Source organism: Tyto alba, unplaced genomic scaffold, assembly GCF_018691265.1.
Source record: "Tyto alba isolate M040663 unplaced genomic scaffold, T.alba_DEE_v4.0 Super-Scaffold_6, whole genome shotgun sequence".
NCBI lineage: Eukaryota > Metazoa > Chordata > Aves > Strigiformes > Tytonidae > Tyto > Tyto alba.
In genome coordinates, this window is record NW_024881327.1 from 4,734,272 (window position 1) to 4,744,694 (window position 10,423).

At 45.3% G+C, this 10,423-nt stretch overlaps 1 protein-coding gene across 2 annotated transcripts; it reads right to left on the reverse strand.

Moving 5' to 3' along the window:
- Positions 1–447: 447 nt before the first annotated feature.
- On the reverse strand, positions 448–9,863 carry NPY5R (neuropeptide Y receptor Y5). 2 transcript variants are annotated; one of them, XM_042808085.1, is made up of 2 exons: positions 9,550–9,863; positions 448–2,142 (listed from the first exon to the last, which is right to left on the reverse strand). In XM_042808085.1, exon 2 carries the CDS (start codon positions 2,131–2,133, stop codon positions 802–804), a length of 1,332 nt encoding a protein of 443 aa, XP_042664019.1. In that variant the 5' UTR covers positions 2,134–2,142; positions 9,550–9,863; the 3' UTR covers positions 448–801. The 2 variants fall into 2 exon arrangements, with proteins under 2 accessions (XP_042664019.1, XP_042664018.1); XM_042808084.1 differs by having other exon boundaries at positions 9,748–9,798.
- Positions 9,864–10,423: the final 560 nt, after the last annotated feature.

Sequence of the window (10,423 nt, forward strand, 5' to 3'; positions counted from 1 at the left end):
ACTATCAATCACTTAGGAAATGCAGGCTTAATCTGATCAGAAGGATGTTGTATGTTCAGGGGAGTCATGATTGTAAGAACAAAGGCATAACTGTAGATAAATTCAGGCCTGGCTGAAAATTACATAAAATGACAAGGCAGAGTGAAAATTGGCTAAGGAAATCAGAGATAGGTTGTATTGGGTAAACATGGTGAGGTGGAAACGATCTAGACAAGAACAACTACCCACAACCCATTCTAGGGATTAAGGCAATCTGGGAAATAGCAGCAAAGCATCTTGCAAAAATGCTGCAAAGTATGAGTCAAAACGCAAAGAAAAAATATTTTTCTAATCACATCCAGAAACAGATGTTTAATTATCTTAGAAAACAGTCAAAGCTGGCACTGAAATAGTCTCAACAATAGTTATTTAGTAAACGGTATGTATTTTATTATAGTTTTATGACAGTTGATACTGATATATCTAAGTAGTCTTACATTCATTACTCATTATATATTCTATATAATTCCAAAGTAAAGATTGCCAATATTTCAGGTAATGAAAATGGTCTTCTGGTTTTGTACACTGGTCATGATTTCCTATGTATAACAGATAGAAGAATATTATAGTATATGTATATATTTCTGCCCAGTGCAAGAAATACATGCAGCCGTAGAATATCCATTCACACGAAATGCAACTAATCACAACCAGGTCAGACTAACTAAACTAAACTAAACTAATTTAGCTTTTACAGCTATACACATCAGTATGCTTGAAAGCCAAACCTGTTTGTTTCATTTTATCTTGAGGCGCATAAAATCATGGTATTTGGCAGCATGGAATAAGGGACATTAAATCGGCTTTTATGCTGTTGTTAAGGAACCCGTAGAGGATGGGATTCAAGCAGCAGGACATCATACCCAGTAAATGGCATATGCAATATACTAATTTAAAATGTCTGTTAGAAATAAGAGTGTCATTAAAATCTGTCACAATGTGGAAAAGGTGAAGAGGCATCCAACTGAAACCAAAAACTAGGATTAGCACTGTCAGTCTGCAAAAAACTCGCCTAGATCTTGTCTTTATTCTGATGATGGATCGGGATACCGTAATCATGTCCTGGATCTCTATATTTTCTTCTGGCTTCATCTCAAAACAGATAGGTATCCCAGGGATGAATTTACTAGAGGACGAGAGCTGGCTTTTTTCTGTGCCAGAGGTTTCAGGGAGGTCTCTGGAACGAGTATCTCGATGATGCCTTGAAATAGCTGGCATCACACTTGAAGTCTTTTTACTGTATCTTCTGTGGTGCTTTCTGCCAAAGGCACAGCTCCATCTGGAACGGCCGGAGGGCTGCGCCTGCGTGCTGGTACTCTTAGAGGGATGAAGAGTTAGGTTTATCATCTCTTTTTCTTCAAACTTGTTTTCCTTGTTTGACAGTCTGGAACTTATGCTCCTGCAGACGCTGGTGTGACTAGCGGTTAAACACACCAGTGGCAATATATACTGCATGAACAGTAAGGCTATGGTAAAGGCAATTCTGTAGGAATCAGAAGGCCATGACTCAATGCACAAGAGCCGGTTCTCCAGCGCCGCTAAATTCAGAGTTTTGCTGAGGTCCACAGTTCTGTGGAAAACTGGCAGAGGGGAGCAAACTGCAAAGCCAAAGGCCCAAATGGTCCCTATTAAGAAATAGCCTTGTTTTGCAGTTAAATTGCTGGAAAGGGGATATTTTATCATACGGTACCTGACTGCAGCAATGGATATTAACATCAAAGTTGAAACTAGAACTGATGCGCACTGGAGGAAGGGCATTACATGGCACATGATAGTGCCAAATATCCATTGGTCAAGCAGGACGGATGTCAGTGTGAAAGGTGAACAAAACAGCACAACCAGTATGTCAGAAAAAGCCAAGTTACCAATGAGAATGTTTATTATTGTCTTCTGTCTACGCTTTAGCAGAGCCGTTAGTATAAGCAGGTTCCCCATAAAGCCAGCCAGGCTTATAAGTGTGTACAGCCCAATAAGAAAGTACTGTATGTCGTCAACACTACTTTTATAATCTTCCCAGGCAGAAAAATTCTTTGTAGTAGCAGAGGGGTTATTGGTAGGTGTCCTGTTGTTACGGCCTTTGGATCCTAAATCCATTTTACAGTCCTGCTTAGAACAAGAAAGGCGTTAATTAGCATCTGAAGGAAGGATGATACAGGTGTTAATCAGAATGTAAAGGAACATAAATGCACCTTGTATCACCTCAATGCAAATAAATTAATAGTGGTGTTATTCTACTGTGAGGCAAAACCTCTACAACTTCAGGTCAACACGAATTAGTTTTATAGGTTTTATTGTGTGACATTCAGCACACGTAGGCCTCCTACCTGGCTGCTCACACGGGACAATGGCAATTTAAGGTTCTGCATTATGACACCGGCTTTTAACTATGCTTTGCTATAGCCCATATTGTCAGCCTTTCCTTGAGGGAGCAGTTAGCTACAAAAGCAATCCGTTTAGAGTCGGTGAGATTACTCATGTGAATAACAGCTCATTGATATGAATAAGGAAATTACAATCACCATCTGGGCATGTGCCTAATCATTACATGACAGCAAATTATAATAACAGCACCTGAAAATATATGTTGTTTTCACGTATGCTAACGTGCAGTAGTGTTTCTTACTTTGCTAGTAGAAAACTAACACAAAATGGATGAGAGCTTTCAAAAAGTATCAGTTTATAAGGAGATCCACTCTCAAAGTCAGTGATCCAAGATGGAATTCCTAATGTGGTGCATATACAAACCATGTTCTATCTAGTGTTGAACATATTTTAACTGTTGCTCAAGCAGAAGTGACAACTATCTACAAAACACCCCAAGCAATTTTATGTAATACAGAGGACAGTGATAACTGGAAGCAAACCCTATGCAGCCATTTGAAAATCTAGGGAATGGCTAATTATTCAGCACAGAAACATCTAACATTAAAATCGATCTCAGCACAAAGTTATTCTGCCTACAGAATCTTCATGTACTAGTCCTAGTTTTAGAAGAAATAGAAAGACAAGAAAATTCAGTTTAAACTCCAGTTTACCTTAAACACCTGCATGTACTAAAGTTTCAAAGTCCAAATTCCCCAGAGTGCCAATGTCCTTTACAAAATTGCTTAAGGTTTAGAAATGTTAGGCAAGACAAAACAAAAAGATCTAAACAAACCCAAAACACACATAAATTGAGCAGAAGGCTAAATCCATCAACTAAAAAAGGCAGGGCTCTTCAAGAATGTAGCTATCCTCAGTAAGCTGTATTGTGCTGACTTCTTCAAAGCGCAATAATATTGTTTGGTTTCCTCTACACATGCAGATGTGCTCCTTCCCTCACATCACAGCATGTGCTTTTCTACTGCCTGGTGCCAAAGGGAAGCTCAGACCATAAAACGCCCTCAGAATATTCACGGAGAATGTGTTGTGATGGGGAGGTCCCTCATGTAAGATTAGAAACACTTATTAAAAAAGAAAAGTAAGATATCGCAAGTTTTGTGGATTGCAAGTAATGTGTTAGGGAGAGGTGAAAAGAACTAAACCTTGCCAGTTTCTCACGATGTTGAGTTAAAGTGTTTTTTAATGGCTAAACTACAAGTAAGAATCGGGTGTGTGAATTTAGATAATCTAAATACTACAACTGTGTGTGCCCAAGCAGGGTGGCATTAATATAAATTATTTCTGTTTAATTTTACCCAGTCTCTAGTGAACAGGTGGAAAACCATATCATAGACAAAACCCACCATCTGAGATTACCCTTGCCTTCCAAAATCAGCTGAAATTTCTTTCTATTCTCTAAATGTGACTCAACATAATTTTTGTCTGAGAAAATCACAGCAGGGATCTGTCCTGGATAGAATACATTCCCCTACTCCAGGCTTATGGAATTATGTCCCTGTCATGTCATACCTGTATCGTTTCTTCCCCTTTGTTCAGCATGGAGGAACGATGGGTTTTGCTATGACTGATGCTTTCGCAGATTTCAGCGTGTGCATGCATCTGTAATCTGCAGACTCTCTTTTGATTCATGAGAGCCATTTCAACTGTAGATTGCATTTCAATATGAAATACTATCTGCCTGATATTTTCAGGGTGAACATTCTATCATCTTTGTACTACCATATTCATCTTAGCTGAGAAGTGTGTAGGAAAAACCCTTGCGTATAACTGAGAAGTTAATGAAAAAGACACTAGTGTAGTTCTGAACAATTTTCTTTTTGCTCGGACACCTTCCTCTTCCAGTTTGTATCTTGCACAGATTAAGAGAGAATCCCACTGCTTGATAGCAGGTTTGAAACAAATCGGGAGTTATCTGAGAAAGGGAAGTGAAACTTTACTCAAGAGATAGATCTGCCCAAATCTTGGTTACTAACCAACCAGTCATCGATTGCGAATAGGAAGATTAATAAGAAAGAGAGAAGGAAATCCAGTACCATCTTGAGATTCAAAAACCTCAAAAGCTCTTACAATGCTCTCAAAGTGGTGATGACTCAGAACAAATGAGCTTTACATTTATTATGTGTGCCTACATAAGTAACTCTCTGCTGAGAGGGATCATTCTTTGTAGTCTTCTATTTTAACTGATACTAGCTTGAAGGGCTAGCCTGTAAAGGAGAAACAAACTGCAGATCTTGTTTATCTCTCAGAAACTTGGAGATTAGGATTGCTTTTTGAGTATATCTACAGGTATTTTCGATAATACTTAAATTCCCACACATAGTCATACCTGTCTGAAGGTCATACTGAGTAGTAACAATGCACGTCGATGCTTAAGTTATAATAGCAGCTATGTATGTGCGAAAGCTTTGTTGATCCATGTACCAAAATTTCTGCTTCCTCCCTAGACTTTCTGGTGACATTGGCTGTCATTTAAAAGGTTGATCTGAGGCCGCAGCTTCATCAGTGCGTGGAGACAAAGCAGGTATGGCTACTGGTAGAAAAGGCTCTCTACCTAGTTAGTCCATTCCATTACAATTATGTGAAATTATCTGAAAATAAATCAGCATATTTTCATTGGATTTTGCTTAGTTTTAATCAACAAATTTTATGAAGAGATTTTTTAAAAATCGCTTTTTTTTTTCCTGCTGCCTGTTATTTCCTACTGCCACTTTCAGCTTTGGGTGACTAAAAGAGAAAAGGAAGATGCTCTCAACTCAGATGCACCATAATTATTTTCTCTTCTAGAAATTTATATTCCATATAGGTAATGCTAAGAATAGGACCAAGGAACAAAATTTTACGTGTTGCTATACTGGAACGTGTTTATTAAATGAATGCTTACTGAATTATTCTTAAAACTTTAACTGAAAGATTGTTGTAATGTTCTGCGGATTTCTACACCTCCGCTTAAAGTTCTTGCAGTACAGCTTTAGCGGAGCTGTTCATTGTGTTTTTAAGAGAATTCTTTAAAAACAAAAAGCGAATATGCTGGTTTTGCTGAAGTAGACATATTTTGTTGAGACACATCAACACTGAGGAAGCTCAGCAGCAGTGCCTCTGAAGTCCCGGGTGGGCTCTCCAGCTCTATGGCTGCCTTCTGCCTTGGGCGAGAGCTGAGCAGGTGCCATCTCTCCCCCACCCCATGTCCTAGTTTCCATGGGGAAGGAGCACTGGGAGAAGACACAGTATGCTCTGGTCAGGCCCTGGCTGGACCCTCGGGGCACCACAGGAGTCTGCGATGCACTGCGGCCACTTCTGCACCACCTCCCTGCAGACACAGTTTCGGAATGACAGACAGAGAGGGAGGGAACAAGACCGTAATATTCTGGTCTCAACAGAGAACTGCTGTGCTGACAGAAGTTCTCTTTGCAAAAATGCCCAAAGAGAATTTTCTTTTCACTTTGGATGTGTGAAATGAAAGGAGGCTTTTCCCCACAGCATTTCAAAAAATCACCAAGTCGGTCTCTCGCTTTCTGACCTTTCTCTCCTGCTCAAAAGGAACCAGTTGCTCTCTCAGCTCGAGTGCCACTGACAGTAACGATGCAAACAAAAGTGTTCCTCCCATACCATTGATCTTCAGTCCCCAAACTCGTATTAGCTTACCACTGATTTCACAAGGCTGTGTGCACTTACTATCTTCCTGCTTTGTTTTAACAGCTGCTTCTATTTTGGGGGATTTGCTCACCCTCCCTCTTGTCAGTTGGTCAATCGCAGTGCGGCACATGGCTGTCGCTTTCAGTGAAATAAAGATTCCTGAAAATCCCACTGTGGGAAATAGAAGTAAATAATTTAACCTCTTTTGAAAATGTTCTCCTTATATCTCAAGTGTATTTCTAAACTAAATGCACCACAGTGCCCAGGTGCTCTTGCACCTGTTTTCAAGATCAAATTTAACCAGTCTGAAGGTACCTGATGGAGATTTTCTAGCTGCCAGCTCCAAAAGCTGGATCACTTTCACCTCCTGCATCAATGAGCTAAGCAAAGGAGGTCCCCTTTCGCTGCTCCTGGTCTGCTTACGCTCCCTGAGACTGTGCTCAGCTACACCTGTATGAGCTCACACCCTGTGAGCTTTACATGGGTTTGCTTCCATCTCTGCTAGTTTCAACGGAATGCTTGAGACTGGCGGCTTGGCTGCACAAGGCACAGAGGACTGAAGTTTCCTGGCGGGATCCAGGGTGGATTTGAATACTTACTCTAAGAATCAAATTGTCCTGGGTTGAGTGAGTGGTGGGGATTTTTGGTGGCAGGGGAGGGGGCTATCGGGGCTGCCCCCTGTGAGAAGCTTCTCGAAGCTCCCCCAGCTCCAAGTCAGCTCCACCTCTGCACCAAAACGGAGCCCATCGGCTGCGCCTCTGCAATAACGTATTTAAGAAGGGACCTGGGAGGAGGAGTTGGAGTAGCAACACCTATGTGAACACTAAGGTCAGTGGAAGAACGGAGGAGGAAAGGAGGGGAGGTGTACCAGAGCAGAGACCCCCCTGTACCCTGTGGTGAGACAGAAGGGTGCCCTCTCCCCCCCCCCTCCGGCCACCCATGGAGGTCTACAGTGGAGCAGATGCTGCCATATGGTCTGTGGGGGGGCCCCACACCATCCCAGGTGACTAAGCCTGAAGGAGGCTGGGATCCTGCGGGAGGAAGCAGCCCCCACTGTTGTAGTTCAGCGCTGGGAGGATTGCAGCATGCGGGGGTGTCCCACGCCGGAGCAGCTCGGGAAGGGCTGCAGCCTGTGGGAGGGACTCACATCGGAGGAAGTTTGTGGAGGACTGTCTCCTGTGAGAGGGGGACCACGATGGAGCAGGGGGAAGAGGTTCCAGAAGTCCCACCCCCCAAAAATTGAAGAAGCGGTGGCACTGACTGCACCCCCCATTCCCTGCCCCTGCGCCCCTGGGGGAGGAGGTAGAGATATCGGGAGCAGAGCTGAGCCCGGGAAGAAGGGAGGGGTGGGGGGAAGGTGTTTTCTAGATATGGCAATGCTTCTCACTGTCCTGCTCTGCCTGATAAGTGCTGTTGTTGTTAGTGTCTGTATTAAATACACATTCTCTTTTTCTTCCCCTAACGAGTCTGCCTTTTGCCTGTGACCATAATGGGTGATTCATCCCTCCCTGTCCTACCTCGAATCCCAAGCTTTTGCTTATTTTCTTCTTCCTAGTGCTTGGGGGGAAAGGGAGATGAGCACCTGAGTGGTGCTCAGTTGCCTTCTGAGCTCAAACCATGACACAAATGAATGCAGTTAAGATTACATACAAGGAGTATTTGTGTACATGATTTTGAAAGATTTCAAGTAACACCTCCTTAAATCACATTCATTTGTGATATACCTCAGTGTAACTCTCTGATTACTGTGATTCATATTTTCCCTAAAATCATGCTTCAGAGGAGTTATCAGTTGCAGCTGCTATAAGGCCTGACAGTGACAGGGAGAATTTAAACCATTTTTCAGGTTTAGCTGAGTTAGAGGTACCACATAACCTAAAATATGCTAGTTTAATATGTTTGAAATCTTACAACTAATCCCATTATCTCACATAAAGCTATCATTTAAAATACAAAATCCATAATTCACAATTCAGGAGAGTGAATAGGCTAGATACTTCTCTTTCTCTACATATTTCAAGGGAAATTTCCAAGAACACAACAGTTAGGCAGGCAACCATCTTCCTCTGAAGGCAACTGTTTCAGAAAATACTCCTCCTATTAGATGAGATATTTATATTAAGATTTATTAATGGATAAGAGCTTATAGCCTACACTATTCATACCTATTAAGCTAACTCTGACTGGCTGGTCCCTGTATATTCTAGTCAGTTCAGTCCGTGTAACAGGACAATGAATCTTTACAGCTGTGAACAACTTGGAGTCTTGGGACAACTTTTTTTAGCTTAAAACCAAAGAAAGATGAACACATACAGGGAGGAAGCAAAATGTGAAAATTCCCTGAGACATGCAGCCTTTCTGCGCCCATGCTACTGGAGTGATATCAGGACTGTATAGAAAATAAAGTCAGAGAGAGTCTTTAAAATTCTACACAGTTGTAAATAGTTAGTATGACAGGCTGTAGCTGCCTGAGCATCTAAGCGTAAGGAAAGCATTGCGCTATGTTCTTACTACTTGAGAAATGATGCCTTCACATCATTAAAGGCTGAGGTAACGTCCGAGCCAAAACCTGAAACCACTGAAGGGTCGCATTCACAACACAAGCTAAAGATGAACCGCTGCTGCTTCAAATGTTCTTGTTCATTACATGCAACAGCAAATAGTAGCCTGAGAACCTGGGAGCATTCAAAAGACTGAGATTACTTCTGAAGTCCATAAAAATGGGTTCTCATGCATGCTAATGGTATGCCTCCTTATATGCCTAACTAAAAGAAGAATTGCAACATCATCCTAGAAAACAAGCATACGGCTTCCCAAAACAAGCAAAAGCCAACTAATAAGATTATTTCTCCGGCTTCGGGGAAATGTTACGCAACGCAATAGGCTATTTGTTGTCCAGAAGAAAAAACTTGAAATGCCTGGCTACATTTCATGCCAGGGGATGCAGCAGCTCCTGGCTTACAAAGGCAAAAAAAAAAAAACCAACCCAAACCCCAACGGCAAGGGCTGTTATTTTTGCCGCTCCGCACCTTGCTGGGGAATCACTGCGCGCCCCGCGCCTGAACCCACGCACCCCCGTCCTGAGGAGCCCGAAAGCGAACCCCGCACCCGCCCTGAGGAGCCCGAAAGCGAACCCCGCACCCGCCCTGAGGACCCCAAAAAGCAAACCCCGCACCCGTCCTGAGCCCAAAAAGCAAACCCCGCACCCGTCCTGAGCCCAAAAAGCAAACCCCGCACCAGCCCTGAGGAGCCCAAAAGCGAACCCCGCACCCGCCCGGAGCTGGGGCAGTGGGGCCGGGGCGGGCCGGCCCCCCCGCCGGGGACGCGGCAGCCAAACCCTCCCCACGGCCGAAGCGGGACCCCGCGATTTCCGCGCCTTTGCTGGCAGGGCGCTGCCCCGCGCAAACTTGCGCGGCCGCCCCGCGAGGGGAGCCGAGCCCCGCCGCGGCCGCCGGGCTCCCTGCGCGGCGGCTCCGCGCCCCGCGGAGCGGTTACCTGCGCGCCCGCGGCCGCCTGGCGGGGCGGGGGGGGGGGGGGGGGTCGCGGCGGTGGCAGGCGGAGGGGAGCGCGGCCGCGGAGCGCGGCGGGAGGCGCTCGCTCAGAGCCCCGGCCCGGGCCGCGGTGGGGAGAGCGCGGTTCCCCGGGAGCAGGGGGCAGAGCGCATCCTCCGCGCTGCCTGCCGGCGCATCTTACGCGGGGCTGTCCTGCGGCCGGTGGGCCGGGGCCGGGGCCGCCCTGCCCGCTGCTGGCCCGGCGGGGGCCGGGGCCGGGGCCGGGGCCGCCGCATTTTGGGAGGCTGATCCGGGCGGTGGCGGGGAGCCCGTTCCTTCAGCCTCGCGGGGTACGGCAATTGGAGTTTCCATGGAAATGCAGCGGGACTGTAAACAAAGCCCGAACCCGCCCGTGTTTCAGGGACGCGCTCGGCGGCTCACCCGGAGTTCAGGACGCGGCATTCTGCCAAGAGGATAACGCCCCACGTGTCGCGGGGTGGACGGGGAGCTCCCACGGCACTGCCCGGGTGCTCCCGAGTTCCCCCCGCCTTGGCCAGAGCGGGGCTTTGGCAGAATTTATCCGTACTGCTCTAACAGCCTGTAATTTTTACCACTATTTCAGAACAGGTGGGAGGTGATGGATTTCCCCCCCCCCAAACACTTTCCCTTTCTGAGTTGAGTAACTCGGTTCTTACAGAGGCAAACATCCGAAGGGTGGTTTTCATTTTATCCGGGCCATCCGTGGGAAGGCAGGGCATTTTCTAAAGTGAGCAGTATTTTCAAGTGTAAAAATTGTTGGGTATGTCATGGCACAAAGCATAAAAAGACAAATTCTGCTGTTCTCGCCAGCTCCTATCTCCTAGCGCAAGAAGAGTCAT